Source organism: Chanos chanos, chromosome 2 (assembly GCF_902362185.1).
Source record: "Chanos chanos chromosome 2, fChaCha1.1, whole genome shotgun sequence".
Classification (NCBI taxonomy): Eukaryota; Metazoa; Chordata; class Actinopteri; order Gonorynchiformes; family Chanidae; genus Chanos; species Chanos chanos.
Genome location: NC_044496.1, coordinates 19,816,950 through 19,840,543, shown reverse-complemented (window position 1 = coordinate 19,840,543; position 23,594 = coordinate 19,816,950). Strand labels below are relative to the sequence as shown.

Here is a 23,594-nt window from a genome sequence, read left to right as displayed (position 1 = left end):
ATTTTTGTCTCTCTTGTATTTGTTCTGCGAAAAGTCTTTTTTTTTACTGGATGTTGATAATTTAAGTAAACGAATATTGGAGTTAGTCTAACGCAATTGTAAATTATAAGCATACACCTAAACGGATGTACCAAGACTCACAGGACTGAGAAGAACACAGCACACTAACTGCATCTGTGTTTCCATAAACATAACTCACTGTTATCCTTTACATAACTTACTGTTCTGCAGTAAGTGATAGCAGATCTTGGTTGCCTTGTATATTGTTGAAGGAAGATCCTATGCCGCATTTGCATCAAGCACAAGCTTTACATGAAAGCTTCACCTATCCATCACCATCATCATCATCATCGTAATAAATTGAGACATGAACAAAGTTCAACTGTTTGTCATCTTCCAACAAGAGAGCACTCAAATTTGAATGATCATTCTGTTTGCTGACTTAAAAATACCAAGAAAATGATAATATCCGGTCTTCCCACTTATTTATGCTAGTTTCTCCACCAACTTACATTTTAAAACCCTCCCGTTCGGAGGTCTCGGAGCTGCGAATTTCTGGAGGGCCGCAGAGACACATGCCTCGGGATTCGTATACCACAATCCTTCGCGCGATAATACTCGTCTTTTCCATTCTGTCCCTGACCGGCGTGGTGTAGTTGGCGTAGTTAGTCTAAGAAGATGGCGGACGGGGCCACTGTGGATGGGGAGAAACTCAGTAAAAAGTAAGCTCTTAACACCACCATTGTTACAATAATATGCCGTCGAATGAATTTGATAGACAATATCGTGGGATAAACATTTAGGAGTTACCTAGCTGCTATATTTCGTTATTAAGAGTGGCATATTATTACATCAGATGAGGAAACTCGAAGCGGAAAACGTGGTAAGCAAGTCCTGTGGTTTTGTGCCATACGCCCCAAGAGCGCCGTGACTTGGTCACTAGTTTTTTCATTTAACTGTATTTACACATATGCATTTGTTTTACATCGGACTGGGTCAGGGTCTTTGCGATTGAGCAGTGAATGTTCACCAGTGGCAGCTGTTTGAAAGTTGTCTACTACTGCTCCCAGAATTCATCAGTGCACCTAAATATGGTTCGCTGTCTACGCGGAACATGTTTTCCTATCGGCTGGAACTAAATGCTGGGTCTTAAATAACATACGGCCAGGGTCGTTAGAGCAGTTTAAAACAACAGATATTACTTTTGGGATTTGTCATTAAAGGCATCTAGTTGTTTGTCGTTATAGTTAGCAGTATATCATAACATAGCCATAGACAGTGCACCTCTTTGTGTGTAGTGGCTGAATTCGCTAACTTAACTGGCTAGCTAACCGCGTTGGGTCGTGATACTTTCACTTTGTCAAAGGCAATTGTCAGACTTATTCGGTGGGCCTTGTTCTGTGTGACACAGAACTGTCGATGCATGTGTAATGTGCAATAATGCACCTAAGCAGTTTCAACAATGCTTTATTTTTGCCACTAGCAAAAGAGCTAGCAAAAGAGCGTGGCAAAATAAACCTCATTTTTTTGTGTAGAAGGGAAATTTAAGGTTATTGACTCACACCCAGCTTTGAAACACGTTAATAGTAGCAGGTGGTCAAAATTGTGTACATAGATAGCTTGATCTGAGGAGAAGGAAAACATGCAGGCTAGAAAAGGTTGTGTACTCTAGAGTATCTAGAGTACAGTCGTCTAGTTTGCACAATTTAGGCATGTAAAGCATTCGCGCCCGTTGTGTTATGCAACAAAATGTAGCTGGATTTGCTTTGTACGTCTCTCCTTAGGTTGGCTCTTGACTGATTCGGTAAATTAGCCTCGTCCAGCATGTGGACTCTGGTCAGAGTTGCCAGACAGCAGTTGTGCCATGCTGTTGGGTTCAGGGCACAGAGATCAAAGCTTGCCAGCCCAGTAGCCATGCCTGTGCTTATTCAGGGGAATCGCTGGCATGGTGACAAAAGGTTGGTGGTGATTCCATTTAATGTGAAAAACAACCAGCTTTTTGTCACCACACAATGTTTTTTTTAGCCATGAAAATCCACTAGAATATAATTCTATGTAATCTAAGGAATTTCTTAAGCGCATTTCTCTTTATCTGTTTCAGTGAGCTGAAAAGGCGCATGAAAGCTGAGAAGAAAGCTGCTGAGAAGGAAGCCAAGGTCAAAGAACAGCTGGAGCAAAAAAAGGAGACCAATGACAAGCAAGAGCACAATATCTTTGGAGCTGATGAGGAGTCTCTGGATCCCAATGTTAGCCTTGCACGACTTTACATCTTTTGTGATACTGTCTTATAAACGGTTCAGAGAGGTTTTAGTTGCAGTAGTGGTTTTGCATGATGTCAGCATTGCATTTCGAGAGCCAGCATTTCTTTTAACTTGAATGATTTACACTTTTAAGAGCTTTGTTTGTAGTGAGGAATGTTTTCCCATAAGCCCATGCTGAGGTCATTACAAGTCTCAGACATGAGAATCTGTTCTTTTTATAAGTGGTCAGGACAGTTTAGTGAGCTAAAAATCAGAGGTGGACAGACCTTAACTGACCATATGACTTTATCTTTATTGTTTTGTTTTTTTTGTCATTAAACAAGACCCATTGTGACTACCTGTGATACTGTAGTAACAACAATAATTTCAACACAGCAATACTTCAAGATCCGGACACAAGCCATCCAAGCACTGAAAGGTAGCTCTGAAGACCCCTACCCTCACAAGTTCCATGTGGATCTGTCACTCACGGAGTTCCTTGAGAGATACAACCACTTACAGCCTGGGGATCAGCTGACTGACGTTGTCCTCAATGTCGCTGGTAATTCCTCAAAGAGCATGTTAAGGTTGTACTGTATTTGAACCAGGCATATTGGGTCAGTATCAGTTATATGATGTTATCTGCATTTAGGTCGAATCCATGCCAAGAGAGCCTCAGGTTCCAAGCTGCTGTTCTATGATCTCAGAGGAGAGGGTGTCAAGCTACAAGTGATGGCTAACTCCAAGTATGAACTTAGTCCTTTCTAGTTAATAAGGTGATGTGCTTCCATGCAGTAAAAAGTGAAGTTATCAAAGTTTTTGGAGTCACTACTTTTCAGAATGTTCAATCACTGTAAACACAGGTTTTTATAAGGAATTTCTTTTTGTTTGTTCAGAATAATTACACTTTGTACTTGTCCTTTATGTTTTCTCCTATACTTATCACCACATGCCTCAGTATAGTTATCATCACTGTTTTTGTAGGAGTTACAAATCAGAGGAAGAGTTCTTAAAAATCAACACCAGGTTAAGACGGGGGGACATCATTGGTGTTCGTGGTAATCCTGGAAAGACAAAGAAGGGGGAGTTAAGCATTATCCCAATAGAGCTGACCTTGCTATCTCCATGTTTGCACATGCTTCCTCACCTCCACTTTGGCCTTAAGGACAAAGTGAGTACCTTTAAGCTTCTATATGGAAAATATATCCTATTTAAAGGGCACACACAGTCATAAGGCCTAGTTGTAGCCTTGGCTTGACTTTTAGTGTAAGAGATGATGACAATACAGTGATGTAACTAGTTCCTATTGATATTGTACTCATTTAAAAACATAACTTTTAGTTAAACTGTGAACACTAAATGAAATTATGTATAGTGCATATTGTTTTGTGTAATTGTTTTTGCTTTAACCTTACAAACATCCACCTCTTTTCTTAACCATGCTTTAAAGGAAACAAGATTCCGTCAGCGATACTTGGACCTTATTCTCAATGACTTCGTGAGACAGAAGTTTGTGACTCGTGCCAAGATTATCACTTACTTGCGAAACTTTTTGGATCAGCTTGGCTTCCTTGAGGTGAGTGTTTTGTCTACTGGAGACTGAAGGCTTGCTTTTAATGCAGTGTTCTGGATGGAGCAGATAAAAGAGCTTTTGATGATGTGCTTAAATATCCATCAAGAAGGTTTGCCATAGTCAGGCTGTTGTAGAAGAAACTTGCATCAATGAAAGAAAGTGTAACTTTTCTAAATATCCAAATAGCAAATAACTTTAGATGCACAGACTTCTCTCCCACTGATGGATTTCCTCTACATTATAGATTGAGACTCCAATGATGAATGTGATACCTGGTGGAGCAGTGGCACGACCCTTTATCACCTATCATAATGAGCTGGACATGAACCTGTACATGAGGATTGCCCCTGAACTGTATCACAAGGTAACTTCTTGTCTCCAATCACATTTCCTAATGCAAACAACGCATGCCTGGTTCTTTGAAGTTTTTTTTACAGTGATTGTGCACTGAAATGTTTAGAAAAATTTCCAGGTTTGGACACTGTTATTAGTGCGTTTGTTTATCTCCCAGTGCATATTAAACTGTTTTTCTGATCTTTGTGTAGATGTTAGTGGTCGGAGGCATTGACCGTGTCTATGAAGTTGGACGCCAGTTTAGAAATGAAGGCATCGACCTCACCCACAACCCAGAGTTCACTACCTGCGAGTTCTACATGGCCTATGCAGATTATAACGACCTGATGGAGATCACAGAGAAACTGCTGTCTGGTCTGTTGGAGGCCTCAAAAGCATCAATTGCCTTTCCTCTCATTTTTAGCTTAGTACACAGTTTAGCTAACCACCACCTTAAAAAAAACTCTGACTTATATAGGATCCTTCTTTAAATTATCAACAGGCATACACGGTTTATCAAAATTACACATTGTACTCACTTCACTACTTTACAATCTCTGGAGTGGTGTTTGTATTTAAGTATTTGATTAGATACCATGCTGAACGTGTGACGTTGGCCTTGACATGATTTGTTTTGTCTTTCCATTGGTGCAGATTAGTTTCCAATCCTAATTTTCCAAGACATGAGACTGCTAGTACAGCATTTCTAAAACTATGGGCTGGTCCGTGACGAGGAAACTGCCAGTCCTCAGAGCCCTGCTCCCGCACCAGTCAAATTATGCTCGGTGCTTCTGTCACTCACAAGGCGAAAATAGTAACATTTTATTCAAGATTCTAGAATCTTAAGCAAGTTCTCGCAGGCGGGGACGCTTAACATTCTAGAATCTTGAATAAAATGTTACTATTTTCAAAGCAAGAAGTTCAGTCAAGGGGCCGGGGACCTGGCAGTTTCCTCAGCATCGGTCTGCGGCCCATAGTTTGAGAACACTGTGCTAATACACATACTTTTTTTTTAAACTGCCACAAAGTATACTGAGCATCAGAAAAAGTATCAAATATATTTGACAGCACTATTTAATGAAAAAGCACAGTTTTGGGTATCTTTACTAAACAAACAAGACGGTGAATAACAGGTTGCTTCCATCACAAATAAGTAAAAAGCATAAACAGAACAATGGGTGGCACAACAAAAGTCATAACATCACAACATGGAAATAAGAACACAAATACAATCAAAACAAAAGCCTGCAGGTATATGCCCATCATTTCAAATGGTCAAGCACAGCACAAGAACAGTCCCCAATGTCCTGTGTGTCCTTTCTGAGCTATGATGCAAGCTGCACATCTCCAACACGTGCTCTGTGCCAGGCATCTGATGAGATCCTGAAGAAGTCTGTCTCACTCATCTTACAGTGCTTGAATGAGCATTTGCCAGTTAAGCATTGTTTATTAAAGATACCCAAACCATATCATCACGTTGTTTTACACTTCAGATATTTCAAAATCTCAAGTATTTTCTAAGTTTTGCTTGATGCTCAGTGTATTGGGCCTTTGGCTGTTGTCTGTCTTTGGTAGAGGAGCTTAATGGAGAAGTATTTGGAAAGATGGTCTAAATTTGTCCTTATCCCCTCATAGGAATGGTGAAGCACATTACTGGAGGTTATAAGGTGACATATCATCCTGATGGTCCTGAGGGGCAGGCCTATGAATTAGACTTCACTCCCCCCTTCAGAAGGATTAGCATGGTTGCAGAACTGGGGAAGGAGTTAGGGGTGAAGATGCCGCCAACTGACTCATTTGACAGTGATGGTAAGACCCATTGCCAACATGCTCATATCCCTTCATTCCTTTACATACCTTAAAAGGTTAGGGTGGAGCACAGTAATCTTGCAGTGAGTAAGTTTTACATCTGTTAAATATTAACAAATAAAAATATTAGCAAGTGGAATGAGAAATTAGGTCAGCATTACATTTGTAGCGAGATTATCCATAATTATACAAAACAGCTCGGCGTTATTACTGCAGTTGAAAGTGTTTCTTTTTGTCTTATTTTCCTGTCATTTTTACTCTCCTCAGAAACACGAAAGTTCTTGGATGACCTGTGTGCCCAGAAAGGAGTTGAATGCCCTCCTCCCAGAACAACCGCTCGTCTCTTAGATAAGGTGTTCTTTTGTGTTTTAGACTGTAAGGCTTAGTGAATGTACAACAGGAAGCTTGTTTAATAAATGCTGCTACATGACCGGAACATTTCCCATGAATTTACAGACAAATACAAATCATAGACCGAATTTGTTCAGATATTAGCAATTTTAGAGGTGAAATAACTGCAATGAATTCTAGAACATTCTTGCGTTGATAGTAAAACATTTGAGCTTTATACTTGTAAGAGTATGTTAATTGTCAAAGTGAAGTCATTGTTAAATTGAACTTTATTTGATAGCGCTCCAGTGATATCAGTTGTTTGAATACATCAAATGTAGGTCCTATTTAAACAATTCCTTTTACCTACTGGTTTGTCTTGTTTTGCCCCCTGAGTAATGGCCCTAAAGTGCCAGGGTATCATGTACTGTCATAATAGAGGTATTACCATTCAAGCAGTTCTGAGCGGTTTTATAAGTCATATTGGTACAGACATATGTTAACATGTAACTTGCCTGCTGTGAGTGCATTATGATGTATATCAGTATCCATTGTCATAGTAGTCTTGTACAAATGTATATGGTCTCCTTTTTTTCTAATTATCTCAGGGAAACAAAACTGTGTGGTGCTTTTTATAAAAAAGAATTTTTTCTTCTTTTCCTTTTATTTCTCGCAGTTAGTGGGAGACTTCCTGGAGGTCAAATGTATTAACCCAACTTTCATCTGTGACCATCCACAAATCATGAGTCCTCTTGCAAAATGGTGAGCACTTACTCAGACCACTGCACATGCCCAGGCCTATCTTGTTAGTGTCAGCTGCAATTCCATTATTCTATTCTTGTCTGGAGCTTTATTGAAAGTCCCCTAATCTAATTCACTGACCTCTTGAATAATCACATTTGTTTTGTATGATGAATATGTACTTGTATTTCGTATGTTTTTGAAACTATTATCAGTTGAAACATGATAGAATCTTTGTCTAATTTATTACTAGAAATTTTGTAACATGAATATGGATTTACATTTAAAGTGTCAATTAAGCATGAAGACCCACCTTGGTTTGTAGTCTGATACTGTCAGTTTTTCAGGAATTGTTGTGTACCCTGTTCCATCTGAGGCATATTCATAGCTCTTCTCTGTGTCTCGGCTCTGAGGTGTCATTAATTCTCACATTCAGCTGCTATCTTCTCCTGTCTCTCCTCTTTGCTTTCCCTGCTCAGGCATAGATCACAGAAGGGACTGACGGAGCGATTTGAGCTCTTTGTTATGAAGAAGGAGATTTGCAATGCCTACACAGAGTTGAACGACCCTATCAGACAAAGAGAGCTGTTTGAGCAGCAGGCAAAGGTAAATGAGCAGTGTAGATTAGGAACAGCCCCTACCTTTCATGCCCAGAGTCCATTTTCTATATCTAGAGAATAGGGGGTGGTTTGGTTCTTGACCAGCACACATGCTTTAATGTTGTTCTCCACAGGCCAAGGCAGAGGGTGATGATGAGGCAATGTTTATTGATGAAACTTTCTGCACTGCTCTGGAATATGGCCTTCCTCCAACTGCAGGATGGGGCATGGGAATTGACCGTCTCACCATGTTCCTCACTGACTCTAACAACATTAAGGTACCACCCTCCACCCATATCTACAGCTACGGCAGGCAGATTACAGCTTACTCTTACAAGGAGTTAATGCATTTTAGTAATGAACTATGCATTGTAAAACCATGCTCTAGCAAAGAATTTTAAAACAAGGCTCCACTATATTGTTGTGCATAGCTTTGAAAGACAGACATTTACTTAGTAAATAGCAAACGTAAATTTAGATCTAAAAATCAGTAATGTAAATGAAAATACAAATGCAAGAGTGTGCAGTAATTATGAATAATTACTCATTTTCAATGTGCACCTTTCTAGTTAGTTCAAAGATATTTGACCATTAATTTATTAAAGGGATTTACCCTTTAAGTTTCTGCTTGTGTTTAGAATAAACAGCTTGAGAGAAGCATCACATTAATGCAGCTGACCTAAAACAGTCTGGAAGCACAACAGAAATGGATGCTGAACTATAATTTTCATACTCATGGATTGATGGAAATACAATAAACATCTCTCTTTTGCAGAGTGTCTTGAGTGTATTGCAGCTTAAAGAGTGTATTGCAGCTTTTGGTTGCAGTGCTGCAGCCTGCTGAATTTACCAATTGTACACTTGTACCTGAGAGACAGCTTAAAGGTGCAACAAAGTAACCATCTGTGTTTTTGTTTTCTGCTACAGGAGGTCCTACTCTTTCCTGCCATGAAACCTGATGATAACAAACCAGCCCCACCTGCAGAGGGGACTTCAGTCTAATGGTTTTGTCTGCAGAGTAGTAAATGTCAAGTTGACTGGTCAAGCAGAGAATTTGACCATCTTAGTACAACTTGAATTGTCATGGGTTTTGTTATTATCTGGATGTCAAAAGATCTTCTTCAATAAGGGAATGATTTTCAACATTACATTTATCCTCAAACACTCGGCTTAACTGAAAAATAATCCATATTGTTCAGTGGTGTCTGTATTTTTTTCCTACATCTGTTTCGTGGCTTGAAGTGACCAAGCAGATGAAGATTCAAATTCAGCCACATTTTAACTGTTGATCAAGTTTTGTGTACACTGTCCAGCTGTCCCCTTTTTTAATCTAAATATGGGCAAAATCATTCTGCCTGCAGAAATAAAATACCTTGGTGAACATTTTCTTGTCTTCTCTGTTAAAACTAAATAGTATTTATTTGGGGTTTCTGTAAAGAAAGATGGACTATGTGAGTTGTGTTTTAGGGTTGATTGTGTAACTGTAATGTGATAACTGCTCTTTTTTACAGTATAAGCTGAGCTGCTCGAAATTATAACATGTGCAGTCTTGCCGGGAGGTGTTCTTGCCACTCCGGAGACTTTTTGAAGTTCATTTTTACATTACTTGAGAAGACCAAATAGATAAACCTAAGATCACTATAAGCTTAGGCTGGACTAGCCCTCGTTATCTCATTTCAACTAAAGTCTCATTTTTACAGTGGTTAACTAACACCGTTAAAGTGTATAAGAAAACGAATTGTGAAGATGTTGGCACTCAGCTGTTATATGGTAATAAAAGTTAGATATTTAAGTCATGTTTTGAAGAGATTGCACTGTACTGTTACAGCAGTGGCTGAAGTGGTACAACCCTATTACAAATACAAAAATGCAGCACAACGTTTACAAAAGGCGAACGTGATTACCACCTCAGCAAGAGTGTAATCTAAGCTAGATGACCACTGTACTGTACTCTGCGGTACATTTCAACAGTCCTACAATCATTTACTTTAATGATTTAGAGGGGTTTTTTTGGGAACAGCGTATGGGTGTGATGAGTAGGCAGCTACTTATCAGGCATATTATTAGTCCCGATACGAGCCAATGTTCGCCTACAAGAGCCTTTAGCGAGGACGCGCTTAATTTACGGCGCGCGCTTCTCTCACGGTCAAGTGCGTTGGTATGTTATTCATCGCGTGCTAGAATCGGTGAAGATGGCGATGTGTGCTGTTCTCCGGTGTGTTTCTGCAAACTTTTCAGCAGTCGTACCACGGCTAACAAGACCTGAACGACTGTCGTCGTGCCACTTTTTGTGGCAGGCGAATGTAGCACGGACGCTTAGCACGACCTGTCATCTCTCAGAGGGTAAAACTTAGATTTTTTCCTTTTTTTAATTAAGCTAAGCCATCTAAGTCGCTTTATCTAACATTTGCTAATTTTGCTGCGTTGTGCCCATTTTCTCACGGGAAAATTGCCTTTCGTTGTTCGATGCCTTAAACCTGCTGAATAATTTTAAAAGGTTTGTGGAATTAGACCACCATCAAACTTATTGAGCAATATTTAAATTCTTGAAAGCTATTTGTTACTATGTTCCCATTGAAAAAAAACTTTGCTAGCTAGCTAGTAGTCTGCACTTAAGAGGTCTCCCAGCTTACTTAACTTGATAACCATTCCATTTTGTTTGATACTACAGTTTTACGTTCGAACGAGGCGGCATGTAAAGAGTTCAGTCCTATGAATCGCATAGTTGATCAAATGTAATGGGACATCAATTTACCACATGACCAGTGTCACAAACGTGACCCGACCATTCTTTATGTCTGAACGCAGATGTCATAATTTGTTCTGAAGAAAATCATGTGTGTTTAATTACTCGACGGCAGTGAAGCTCCTCCAGAGTGGTGTCTCAACTAATGTCTCGTGGCTGAGCAGCGGAATTGTCATCCTCTCGCACGTCTGATTATAGTCTTTAAAGTAACTTATTCGATTTTTAGGGTTACTCCGATTTGAACATATAAAAGAACAAATGAGTGTTTCAGTCCAGCCATGCTTTAGCTTCTGACTCGGTTCACAATCTGGTTCAAACCTGTCTTTCTCTGCATGTGCTAATTCTAGCATTGGAAATTGTTGAAGCATTGAAATTGCTCCGCCAGGCATCTTTAACATGAGTATTTGCTAGATAACCTTCATCGGTCATTCTCATGATCACTTTTCCTCATGCGAGGTTTCAGTTGTAGAATGAAATAGAAACCCATAAGGATTAGCCTCAGTGTTTACGTCATATTTCTTATGTTTTGTTCATATCACAGATGCTATGCGGTAATCTCCGTCGAAAACTCTCTTGGATGTCCTGTCATTTGACTCACGGTGACTTTAAGAGATGCACAGAAACACGTGCGCCAGATATTGAGACTTTGTATTTTCTGGTTATCATGAGCTTTCGGTATTTTTTAACTATGGTTTTCATGGGTTGTAGGTTTTGTGCTCTAACATTGTAGTGATTTTAGTTTGCTTTGTTGCACAAGAGACCCTATGGCTTAGGTCCATAGTACATTAGTGTCCTCTAATCATTGATCAACATGAATGAAGTGTCAATTGTGAGGGAGGTAATTTCTCTCCATTTACATTATTATTTGTGGCCATGCCTCCCCCAAAAAGTTCCACTTTCCCTATCCCAGTATGCTTCATGGCTTTCATTGTACATAGCAGGGATTAAATAAAATTGCTACTTTTAGATGATCTATTTCCAAATCACAGAGATATGGAAGAGGTGTTTGTGTCTCAGCAGCAGGAGAAAGTCAAGGAAATCTTGATGTGAATAAATTTGATTATAGAAGGTGAGCCAAGTTTCCATCACTAGACATTAAACTGATGGAACTGTGCAGTGGGCACGCTAGCAAGCAAAGCTTGTAGTCCTAAAATGTCTGTTTTATTCTCCTTATGATCCAAAATTCGCTACAATGATGCACTCATAATGTTTTTCCTGTGCACAGCTCTCAAATTCACAGACAAGCATGAATGGGTACGAGTAGAGGGTGGAACTGGCACTGTTGGCATCAGCAAATTTGCTCAAGTAAGTAAATTAGGGTACTCAAAGGTTTGTCATTAATAATGTGTAAGTTATAAAACAGATTTTTTTACCAATCACAGGTATTTGTTTATTCTTCCTGCTTCATTACTATGTTCAGTTAAACCATCTGTTGTTTTGACTATATACTTGGTTTCCATTGAAGTCAGCATTGTTCTACAAAAGAAGAAGTTTATTTCTGTGTTTTATCTGTTGCTTCTCAAATAATCAGGCTGTTTGCTGGATATGAGACTTTTTTTTTTCTTATTTAATCAGTTGAGTGTTGCTTTTTTTATTTTCAAGCTAAATTGTGTTGGGCTAGTTTTTAGACACTCAGAATTGATTTTATGTCTTATGCATTGAATTCAGGAAGCACTTGGTGATGTGGTATACTGTGGACTCCCAGAAATTGGGACAAAGCTTGAGCAAATGGGTGAGTTCTGTCCCAGTACAGGACTTTCTCTGTCCTCTTACATTTATAGTAAAAACAGTGTGCTAAGTGTTCAAGATAATTTGTCCCCTGTGTCTTTTAGAGGAGTTTGGTGCTTTAGAAAGTGTGAAGGCTGCTAGTGAATTGTATTCTCCATTGACTGGGGAGGTAACTGAAATCAACACGGAGCTGGCAGAGAACCCTGGCCTAGTAAACTCATCTTGCTATGAAGCAGGTAATTGTCTTCAGCTGCATCACCAATAATGCCTATAGATCCAGGAGCAACAGTGTTGGCAAAAATATTCTCTTAGCGTCATAGGCAAATTCCTTTTTCTACGATTAAATGTAACCCTTTGTAGTGGTATTGAATTTTTGTGTAATGTGTTTTTATTGTAGGATGGTTGATTAAGATGACCATAGACAATCCAAAAGAACTTGATGCTCTCATGGATGAAGCGGCCTATGAGAAATTCATCAAATCACTTGAGTAACGCTGCTGAAAATCAACATTCCTATCTATGGTACTAATCATGAAGAGCCTTCAGAAATAATACTCTTTTTACTGTTATAAATTCGGCATTTGAGGACTAATAAAATTATGTTCATTATATTTATTTTGATTTATGTTTGTAATTGTTTTGTCAACATAATCATAATTTTTAATGTCTTGGAATATTTAACAAATCTCTTATTTGTAATGTAAATAGATAGCCATAGATTTAACAGACTTCTGATCACAGGCCTTGTAGCAAAATAAGTTTGGGCAGTTTCATGTGTTTTATGTGGGCTCTGAAACATAAGGAGGATATTGACTGACTGGTGATTGTTATAAATGGCATGTCTGGTCAAATAAAATGCATCCCTTGGATGTAACTTCATTGCTGGCTTCCTGTTTAAGCTCTGACTGCACTCAGTCTCTTGCCTTGAAATTTGGTTCAGGTCAGATACCACGTATCTACTGTTAATGAGAGAAGTGTCTGACACCTTTCTCTGAGAAACCTCTTATAAAGAAGATTAACAAAAGTGCTTTATTTTAGCCCACAGGGCTCCAACCATGCTGCTTCTTTGTAAAAAAGGAAAGTGACCAAGGTTCAAAGTACAGAGTCTTTATTAACTGTTATCTGTTAGTGAAAATGATTGGAGAATTTCAAGCGTTTTGTAAGCAGCAAATATATCATCTCTAATCAGTAAATGTTCTTGGTACTCAAGAGAAATCAAGCTGGTATTGACAGAACTCATGAGTATACCTTGGCCATGGATGCCTCTCTTCTGCCAGACTGTGCTGTAGCTTTTATGGTGAGCATGTGTTCAGGAAAACATGCAGATAATATTCACAATGTGAGACCCAAACATGTTTTTTTGTGTTGAGCAGAGGCCAAATTATGAGCTTGTAATGGGTGTAAATGCATCCTTTTTCTCCTACAGGACCATTGTTAACAACGAACTAGTTTCCCCTAATATTTCTTGTGCAATAGTGCAGTATTCATCTGTTTATCTTTGTTTTAACTGAAATGCAGTTTTTAAACTAACTTTAACCTTATCTGATACGCTGATCAGAAAGCTTTGTAAAAAGGACACGTGCACAAGGAAAGAGTTGCCTCTTGTCAAATGACAGTTTTGCCCACCTTGACCTTTGGCCTCAGATCAAGATAAATATGAGTGGCAGGAGAGAGATGATAAATGATTAATGAAGTGCTTGTCACGAGTCCCTGTTACCGACCAGCTGAAGAATTTGTAGACAGTACATGTACATGGTAAAAAAAAACAAACTGAATGTGCTGTGCTCACAGAAGATAATGACCTGTGTGGTAGGTGAGACTGTTCATGCAATTGGAAGGCCCCAGATCTGCACATTCTAGATCTCTACCTACTGTAGCACACTCGATTCAACTCATCTGCCAAGTCCTAAACTATTGATTATCAGAAGTAGTTTGTTAGAGCAGGAAGGCGCTTAATCTGAGTCTCTTGGAGCAGGATTGGCAGATGCTTATTTGGAGTGTCATACTGAAAAGAAATCAACATTGTTTTTAATACTTTTCGTCTTTAAGCATACAGCGCTCTCCAAGATTGTTCACCATCTTTATGTGCAGTACAGTTATGCAGAAATTTTTATCTAAAAACTATTTTGATTTTATTTGCTAAAAAGAAATTGCTAATAATAGTTTCATAATGCTCCTACAGAAATAAATGTGCTTAAATATGCTTGTTCTGAAAATTCCCCTCAGCTCCATTCAGGGAACATTGTTCTTGTCTCCCACGTAGCTGTTATAAAAATAAATGAGCACCAACAGGTTGCCCACAGGCACACTCAGGCAGAAAAGAAAATTAAAAAAAAAAGTTAATTTGGACCCATTAACTGAAAAATATTTTTTTGGTGAATGTATGATGGAATATTCAATCATCCATAGACATGTAGGGGTTCCAGAACATGTGGTATTATCCATTATTATCCACATACCATGGGGCATTACAATTTTAGACAAGTTTGGTTAAAGCAAGAGGATTGTAGAGATCAAATCTCAGTCGTTTAAGCCTTAAGTTCCTTTACTGATAAAGTTCATCAATATACACTAAGTTGAAAAGTGTAAAATGGAGATAAATACTTTATAGAACTTAATTATCATTAATGGAATCAGTATAATAAAATGATGAGAACATAACCTCCTTGCAGTCTTTTGCTCTTGACAAATCTTGTAAATTATTTTCCATAATGTATCAGTTTCCATAATATGTCTCATACCATTTTAAACATCGTGTGATTAAATAAAACATTCATATTATGTGCATAAAAGTTAATGTAACAAAACATTAAGTACATTTACTGACGTACAACAAATGTGGATTTAACTAAAGTCCCATCTGTTTCACAGAGGCTGGTGTTCATTATCCTCCTCAGGGCTGTCAAGTTAGAAACGGCGTCATTTTGAATCAAATTCTTCAGCCAGCTGCGTGCTTGTATATCATGAAGTGTCTATACATGCTCTCATAGTTTGCAACTAACACCATGATTATTTGTTTAGAAATCGTTACGATCCAAATTTCAATGACAGTTTGTTAAATATTTGCAAATTACCCTTTAAGCATCATTTAGCATGGTAACTGAGGTATGCCTGTTCCATGAACAACTGAACTAATACTTGCACTTCGCACCTGACCACCTGATAAAGCACATAGCAGCATGCAAAAATAGCTTGTACCTCAATTATCTCATTCAGTGTGTCTAGACTTGGATACGCTCACTGATTGTAGTCACCAGTGTACTGAGTTATGATGCCCTCTATTGACCAAACCTGGAGATTTCATTTAAGATGTGAGTGAATTAGTTAATAAGGGAGTCTTTTCGTCTGCCTACTCAAATCTGGGACATATTCAGATATAGATAATAAATGCACCGGTCGATGGACCTCTGAAACAATATGGGACTTTCTAATTGAAATGTTTATATTAACTAAGGTTTGAACGAAATGTTCATTGATGGTCATGTTCAATGATCTCTTTTCTACACGTTGGATGAGAAGGTGCACAACTATAACACCAACTAAAATGGCTAAAAAACCCAAACAAAAATAAAAGCAATGTAAAATGTGGGGACTGATATGTTTTTTCGTTATTTACAAATCTGGCGTAGGTTTAAAGCCTTTATTTGCAAAAACATTTGACGACATGCCAAGTAAAAACTCAATAGAAACCTGGTTAATTCTGGACTACAGAACGCTTGCGTCCCTTGCACAGTGCATTCTGGGAAAAGAAGTTTTTGCTATCCGAGTAATATCGCTACCAGAGCCGGCTACCAACGGCTCTGATCGCTATTAGGAAGTAGGCGAAGACTTCAGAGGGCAACCACGCGCTGTTATACCATAGGATGTCGCCCAAAAGCAAGTGAGTAAAACCAAACTTCCGGTGCTCCGTCTTCATGGTCGCTGACTATTGGATGCTAGCAATATATCCCAGAAAGCACTGCTTTGGCACTTCCTTTTTCTTTTCGGCCATTTTCCTCCCCGGACGGTATGTTATAGTGTCTCATGAAACAACAAATTTATCCACATTAATCCTTAGTCTCAAAATATTATCTTACAGCGGAAGGTGTTGCTTTTTAAAGCTTGATTTCTTGACTCACCAAATCACACATTATTGTTTTTGTAGAGTCTGTGAGGGCAGTAAAATTCTTTATTATAGCATTGAAGATTTAGCCTGAAGTTACACGCTGCAGTTAGGTGTATTCATTTACCGTGGGTTACTGAATTATGTGAAACACCTCACATGAGCGTCTGTGAATTGTATTCGAGCATTCGAATTTCAGTACGTAGAACGGTTTCTCGTTTAAGCGACTTGTATCGCGTTTGTGCAAGTGTGTGACTCCCGAGACGAGCCAGGTACTAGCACTTGATATGGGTATCTGAAGCATGTCTGTGAGACACCTTTAGTTGGACATTCAGAAGCTTCAGGTCGTTCAGACAAATTTCTCATCGATCGCTAACTGAGGTTTAAGGGCCGACAAACCAGACGATTCATTGCCACGTTGCCTGTCCTTTTGAAATTGGTCAGAGTAAGTGATTGAGAATTTGTGTTGTATGTTCTCTAGGGAAGTAAGCAACCATGGCCCCAAGTAGGAATGGCATGATTTTGAACCCTCACTTCCACAAAGACTGGCAAAGGAGAGTGCGCACCTGGTTCAACCAGCCTGCAAGGAAAATCCGCAGGTAAGAGAAACATGCTCTATATACATGCTGACCTCTGAAACTTCCAGTGAGCCTTTGCTGTGTAGATTTTAAATCCCTTTGTTGCCTTTCACTGGATTGGTTGAATTTTGTGTATGTGTGTTTTCTAGTGTAGTGTTTAAATGCCTAGTGGTTTACTGGAAACCGTATGCTTAGTTGTGTGTGTGTGTGCTATTAATGTATTTTTTTTTGTTGTTTTTTGTCCATCCGTGCAGACGTAAGGCACGACAGGCTAAGGCCCGTCGCATTGCACCTCGTCCAGTTGCTGGACCACTTAGACCTGCAGTCAGGTGTCCAACCATCAGATATCACAACAAAGTTCGTGCCGGCCGTGGCTTCACCCTCGAGGAGCTGAAGGTAAGGACTAAAGCATTCGTATCTGCCCTGGTGTCGGTTGTGGTGTGTTTTAAGACAAGTTGATTGTGTGGAGCTGGTAGTTAGCCTTTGGCTGTCGTCAACTTTTAAACAGATTGAAAAAGGAACTTTTCAGAGTGTTGTTTAACCAGATAGCCATCTGACAGTAGTCAGAATCGTAACTCTGTGTTGAAAGGATGGTAGTGGAATTGAAAGGAGGCAATGGTGAGCAGTCAGATGATGACAAATTCTCCGGAATCTCTGTAAATCTTTGATGATTCTCCTTGAACCCTTTTTGCTGATGACTGTCTCTTGCTCCTCACCTTTAAATTGAGTAGAAAACGAAAACATGTTTGGGTCTCTTCTGCAGATTGTCTTGTTTCATGAAACAAGCGTCCAATACAAGAATTCTTAACGCTAGATTGAATGGCTTGTCTTATGTCAGGCTGCTGGTATCCACAAGAAAGCCGCCCGCACCATTGGCATCGCAGTGGACCCCCGCCGTCGCAACAGATCCACAGAGTCTCTACAGGCCAACGTGCAGCGGCTGAAGGAGTACCGCTCCAAGCTCATCCTCTTCCCCAGGAAGGCTTCTGCTCCTAGGAAGGGAGACAGCACTGTAAGTAATCTAACCCTCTGGCTCATGTAAAAACAAGCATCATGAGTTTAGTCTGCTTGATAAATTGCTTTTGACTTTCCAAGGATTGGTTCACAAATGTGGACGTGTACTTAAATCTCTGTAGACTGAAATTTTCATGACCTATGAATCTTTGGATTTTAGTTGCAGGTTTAAGTGTTGCGGTTGATTTTAGAAGTTGCAGTCAAATGATGACAATTTCTCCGGAATCTCTGCACTATGTTGATGACTTTTTGAACCCTTTTCCAGCTGATGACTGCACAGATCAGTTTGATGCTGTTTAAAATGTAAAGGACTTTTATTCTCAACCCGTGATCTTCTGTTTTGTTTTATAGGAGGAAGAGCTCAAGATGGCTACGCAGCTCACTGGACCAGTCATGCCCATCAAATATGTATGTATCTTATGTATCTATGTATGTCTGTTTTCCTTTTGTGCCTCCCAGAGAAAAATCATGTCTTGACACCCAGGATACAGAGCGTTTGAGCATTTTGCACCGGAATCTAAAAGAGATTGAGCGCCCATCATACTGGCCTCCATAGGGATCAGTTCAGAATTATTGCTCTAATCTGATTTTGAAAGTAACCCATAGTTGCCCATCTAGTTCTGGTTCTTGCTCATTTTAAAGACCCCACAGTGAAGGCAGGCTATTAATTTGGTTCTTGTGATGACAATAAGAAAAAAAGGAAAAAAGAGCCAAAGTCTTGGAGGTCCAGCAGTATTAAGACACATGCCCTTTTACTTAGTCATAAAAATCTTAAGGGCTGTGAGTCAAACAGTTATTAATCCTTTAAAAAAAAAAAAAATTATTTATTTTAACCAGAGTCAGTGCCTTAGTCAGGCCATAGTGATGCAACTATAACAATTTCTTCATAATGGTCCTTTCAAGTTTAAGGGCAAAATGTTCAGCTCAACTGTCAGTATAACTCATGTTTTTGAAATACACTCTCTGAAATTGGTCTAAAACCTTGAAGTTCCTTGAACCCTTTTTTTCTGCTGATCTCGTGCTTCTCACTGTTAGTATGAGTTTGAGAAGAACATGTCGTGGTCTGTTTACAGTCATGTTCTATAAAACAAGCAAGATGTTTGCATGGAGCATTGTCTCTTTCTGCGATGATAATAGTTGTTAATGGTGTGTTAATGTACCCAGTGAAACAGTTAAGTACAGCATGTTCATTCATTAAAAAAAAAAAACACTGCTCTTGCGGGAAGTGTTTTTATTTCAGGAACAGGCGGTACCTAATGTTTAGTTTCTACATCATTTGAGTCGCAGTGTTTTGTGTTGTGTGCTCTAACCAAATTTATCAGCCAGTTTTACAATATTTTTTACTACATTTTATCTTTAAATGTCATTTTGAAAACCGAAGAATATTTGATCAAATCAAATTTGACTGCTTTGTTACAGTTTATCGTCAATGGTTGTGTACGTGACATTCAGACAATTAGTTCCTGGGAAATGTCAAACACAATAACTTCAAACCATAGTTGAGTGGGTGACTTGGTTCTCTGTTATGATAAACACTTTAATGTTGTAGACAACAAAAGGCCAATGGGGTCATCTTGATTTGCGAGGTTGAAATTTTGTTGAAACAGCTGAGTCAAATGGGCAATGCCTGATCTTGGGTTGTGTTACTAGATCTTGTAGTTTGACTGATTCATTTTTTTCTTTCTGCAGGGGTATAAGAAGGAGAAGGCCCGGGTAATTTCTGAAGATGAAAAGAACTTCAAGGCTTTTGCCAGTCTGCGCATGGCCCGTGCCAATGCCCGCCTGTTTGGCATCCGTGCCAAGAGGGCAAAGGAGGCTGCAGAGCAGGATGTAGAGAAGAAGAAATAAATGTCAATTTGTATGGAACTTTCAAAAAAATAAAACATGAGATATGTGGGGAAAACATTCTTTTTTTTTGTCGCTGCATAATTTGTGGGCTGCCAGTGTTTCTGCGTCTTTTACATTGTAATGGTCTTGCCTTTTCACTACTGAAGGAACAGCAAACCCTAAAGCACCAGCATATGTTGGTTTAATCTGCACAACCTTTCTTTTATTGGGAGATTAATGGGGGAAGATCATTTGTGGACATTTCCAAATCTTATTCGGTGTTCTTAATTAATCCCTAGTAAACTCACGGTAAGGATATAAATAAGTGGTGCTGTAATTCTCAGGACAAAAAATGTATGTGCAAGTCACTTGTAACAAAGTACAAGCAGGTGACAGCTCTTTTTTCACCACTAGGTGGTAGTCACAGGCAAGGTAACCAGATTACATTCACCTTAAATTGAAGGCCCTGGAGAGGTGTTCTGCCCTGCAACGGACTGGCAACCTGTCCTGGGTGTTTCCCTGCCTTTCACCCAATGAGTGCTGGGATAGGCTCCAGCACCCCCTGCCAGTCTAATAAAGATAAACGGCTTAGAAAATGAATGAATGAATGGAGAGATGTTCTGCAGAGGACTTCAGTTAATCTTTGAGCTTTAGCCAAAGGACAAAAATATCCAGTAGGAGAATAGCTGAAGAATATCACTCGTGGGGAGTAGTCACTTTTAGCTGACTTTTGAGATGGTAGTCACACATGTACTTACTAAAATGGGTTGGTAATACTCTGATTCTATTGACTTTGCTGCTTATTTTTATTTAAGCTGCCATCAGAACCAAAAATATCAATGCCGATATAGTTAATTATGTGTCACACCCAAACTGGGGACTGAAAACTTTATAGTGGATGGATTGTGGCAGCAGATTACCTCTGATGGCTTTCAGATAAATATATCTGAGATTTAAATATCTAGCTGAATTGTGGTTATATTTGTTCAGAATTGTCTCCCTCTTCCAGCGACCATTCCACTGTTCAGGTTGTGCCTTTAAACCACTGCATGTTATCTGCAAAGCTGATGACAATTTTTGTCGTCAATACGGAAGTAGCAGCCAAAAATGGGGACATGATCACACTGTTTTAATAGGCCTCTGGGCCACCAAAACAACTGCATTGTGTCTTAGTTTAGATTCTACAACTGTCTGGAATTGTATTGGATGTAAGTGGTGCCGTTGTACTACAGGAAATTTGGTCATTTGGCGTTTCATTGATGGTGGTTGAAACCATGTTATCAGGCACCTCTCAAGAATCCCCCCTAATTTATTTTACTGATCCAGTGACTGAGGGTAGCTATTGCGTGTGGTTCCTGCTACTTTCAGACTTATTAAACATTCAGTGATTCAGTGACCTCTACTGTCCTGTGGATGGGGACACTGTCATCTTTGAAAGGACCACTCCCATCAGGATAGAATCTCTTCACCATAGAATGACAATGACCAGACAGAGTGGCATTTATCTTGCCTTCTAAAGGGTTGAGAGGAACCAAAACATTCCAGGACAACATTCCATAATACCAGAGCAAGTTGACCAGAGTCCTCCACTGTGGGGAACAATCGCTTTGGCCTGATTAGAATCAAAGCACAGCCAAGCAGTATGTACTTCCGACCATATCTGATTGATCATATCTGATGAGTTTCCTTTAAATGTCCATACCACCATCACCTTGGCTATTTTTGCTGTGAAACCTCAGCAGGTAAAGTAATCTTTGTCACTGAAATTTCTACCATACATGTCCCAATAATCATCCCTCTTTTGGAGGCTCTAAAATCTATTTCTCTAACCCTGGTAGCCAAAATAATGAGGAAACTGAGCTTGCTAAGTATACTGACATTAACTGATTAATTAACGGAGAAATATGTTTGTGGGATGACCTGTTCTCAATATGCCTTGTATCCTTCATTTAATCAAGCACTTCAATTATTGTGGCGATTATCTGTTGGGTAAAGTGTGCTTAACACGGAATTAAAAGTTTGGGAATTAAATATTTGTATATGTTTTGTGTGAGGAAGTCTCAGCCTTTCCTTGGACTGAAATGATATCACACCTTTGAGTGAAGATTGATATCTGAAGGCATAGATGGTTGTGGGTGTGTTATGCAATTACTGTAGTCCTATACGGTAGTATTGTCTATTTTTGTTGGTTTAGCTCACCAGTATTTTCCATATTTACAATTATTAATGTGATCTTTTTCCAATCATGAGGTATTTCCAGAAACAGCTTTTCCCTGATAGTTATTGATTAGTCAGTGTAAAGTAAATCATTGAGCTTGAATATGGTGTGCTCTTTGAATGAATGACATGAGTACTGGTTGATGGCTGACAATTATCTCATTAAGTTTCAATGAGCCGAATAATTTTTAAAGTTGAAACTCTGTCGGCACTGATACTATTTGAAGGGTTAGAAATCAATGAAGCATTGGCAGCTTTAACCAAAAAGCCTACACGTAAATCAATGTGGCCAAGAATATCTGACACAGGGGAATTATGCAGGAAGAGAATTACATATGAGTTTACATAAGTTCTTCAGTCTCCCTTTGATGAAGTGCTGGCAAACTTTGGCAATCTGTCAAAATGTAAAAAACAGTCACCCAGGTTATTTTTTTAATGATGCTTCCGTTTTCTGTCACTTTGAAACAAAAAATACAACAACTTATTTCCAAGAGGATATGAATCTCTCAGATGTTACACCATGTACTCACAGGGCATACCCAAGCGCTCTACATGTTTTTCTTATAATCCGTCCTTCATGAACCTTTTCTCCATGGTTTTCTTCAAATGAACTGATGGAAGCAGGCATCACTGTTGTCCTAACAAGGATTTCTCTGTAAAACAGTTTGCTGTCCCTGTAGTAGCAGATGGCAGTGGCCAAGCGGCTGAGTGTGATGGAGCTCAGGTGGACTCAGAGCTTAAACTGGGGCTGACTCTATCTCAATTCCCAAGGCTAAGAAGCTGAATGGAAAAGAGATTGTCATTGAAAAGTGAAAGCTGCAGTATATTACAATGTACTCGAGAAGGGATGATTAAACGTATCAAAATTAATTTGAAAAAGTGAGAGGTGCTGAGAACTCAATGGAGAGGTGGTTTATCAGCCCTTATGTCCATGTTAGTTGCCAGCATTGTAACAGTACCGAACGCATATCTGCAATAAACTAATTTCTCTGTCTGACTTTAATATATTGCCTTATTGCTCAGATACTTGTTGGGTTTCTACTGACGCTGTTAAATCTTGTCATTTTTTTGTATATGTGAAGTGAGAAAGAATCTAAATTCATCAGTATTTTCTTGTCTTCATGTGAACAAACTGAAGAGCTGTCTAAGCAAGTGAATGTGCCTTCTTCACTCTGATTGGTTAGCACCTGTTTTCAGCAGTTTTATTTAGGCGTAACCATACTTTCTTCTTGGTACGTGAACATCTCTTGCCAAAGACAGAAGATAGTTCTTCCAGAATTAATAAGGTTCGCTTGAAATCTCCAAAACAGCCAAGTGGGTATAATGTGTCCTCTTGGTAAAGGGGGCACTTGTGCTGTGGATTTGAAAAGAGGGTAGAGGGTGAGAGCAAAGCACAAATGAGCAGAGCCTGATTCTCTTTTGCACCACAACCCAAAATTTGGCATGTTTAGGAAATGTATTTATTGCATAATGTTCACTGTTATCCAATGCATGGGGGAGGAGATGACACATGAGTTGCAGTGGTGGTGCATACTCCATCAATGATTTTAGGCCATCTACTTAGCCTGGAACTGAGAATGAACAATACCTACATTATATAAGCATTGAACAGTTTTGAGTGCACAGTACCTTTAAAGTATTTGGAGAGTGGACAGCACGGAAGTATGCGTGGTGTTCAACATGTGCATGTGTGGGTGTTGATACCTGTGAAAATTTGTTAAAACGGCCTCTTGTAGTCATTCTGACTACATCACACA

General features: G+C 39.1%; 3 protein-coding genes, 1 long non-coding RNA gene and 2 other non-coding genes across 8 annotated transcripts; 5 read left to right on the top strand and 1 right to left on the bottom strand.

Annotated features, from left to right (window-relative positions):
- The first annotated feature begins 652 nt into the window (after nt 1-652).
- On the top strand, nt 653-9,008 carry kars1 (lysyl-tRNA synthetase 1). Of its 2 annotated transcripts, XM_030764612.1 has the most exons (15): nt 653-722; nt 1,785-1,958; nt 2,102-2,246; nt 2,637-2,802; nt 2,893-2,986; nt 3,225-3,411; nt 3,691-3,816; nt 4,058-4,177; nt 4,359-4,521; nt 5,782-5,955; nt 6,223-6,308; nt 6,962-7,047; nt 7,506-7,632; nt 7,760-7,903; nt 8,553-9,008. In XM_030764612.1, exons 2-15 carry the CDS (start codon nt 1,825-1,827, stop codon nt 8,625-8,627), a joined length of 1,827 nt encoding a protein of 608 aa, XP_030620472.1. In that variant the 5' UTR covers nt 653-722; nt 1,785-1,824; the 3' UTR covers nt 8,628-9,008. The 2 variants fall into 2 exon arrangements, with proteins under 2 accessions (XP_030620472.1, XP_030620473.1); XM_030764613.1 differs by lacking the exon at nt 1,785-1,958 and having other exon boundaries at nt 659-722.
- Nucleotides 2,798-7,506, bottom strand: LOC115804272 (uncharacterized). 2 transcript variants are annotated; one of them, XR_004025107.1, is made up of 4 exons: nt 7,340-7,506; nt 6,004-6,055; nt 3,781-3,866; nt 2,798-3,304 (listed from the first exon to the last, which is right to left on the bottom strand). It is a non-coding gene; the product is annotated as an uncharacterized LOC115804272 (long non-coding RNA). The 2 variants fall into 2 exon arrangements; XR_004025106.1 differs by lacking the exon at nt 6,004-6,055.
- Nucleotides 9,009-9,739: 731 nt separating the features above from the next.
- On the top strand, nt 9,740-12,978 carry gcshb (glycine cleavage system protein H (aminomethyl carrier), b). The gene is made up of 5 exons (XM_030766230.1): nt 9,740-9,968; nt 11,597-11,676; nt 12,040-12,103; nt 12,204-12,335; nt 12,497-12,978. The coding sequence occupies exons 1-5, from the start codon at nt 9,818-9,820 to the stop codon at nt 12,589-12,591; spliced, it is 522 nt and encodes a 173-aa protein (XP_030622090.1). The 5' UTR covers nt 9,740-9,817; the 3' UTR covers nt 12,592-12,978.
- A 3,083-nt stretch (nt 12,979-16,061) lies between these two features.
- Nucleotides 16,062-19,701, top strand: rpl13 (ribosomal protein L13). The gene is made up of 6 exons (XM_030765800.1): nt 16,062-16,105; nt 16,683-16,800; nt 17,034-17,175; nt 17,618-17,791; nt 18,145-18,201; nt 19,483-19,701. Exons 2-6 carry the CDS (start codon nt 16,697-16,699, stop codon nt 19,639-19,641), a joined length of 636 nt encoding a protein of 211 aa, XP_030621660.1. The 5' UTR covers nt 16,062-16,105; nt 16,683-16,696; the 3' UTR covers nt 19,642-19,701.
- Nucleotides 17,411-17,493, top strand: LOC115806243 (small nucleolar RNA MBII-202). Its single transcript, XR_004025145.1, has one exon. It is a non-coding gene; the product is annotated as a small nucleolar RNA MBII-202 (small nucleolar RNA).
- LOC115806242 (small nucleolar RNA MBII-202) lies at nt 17,999-18,079 on the top strand. The gene has a single exon (XR_004025144.1). It is a non-coding gene; the product is annotated as a small nucleolar RNA MBII-202 (small nucleolar RNA).
- Nucleotides 19,702-23,594: the final 3,893 nt, after the last annotated feature.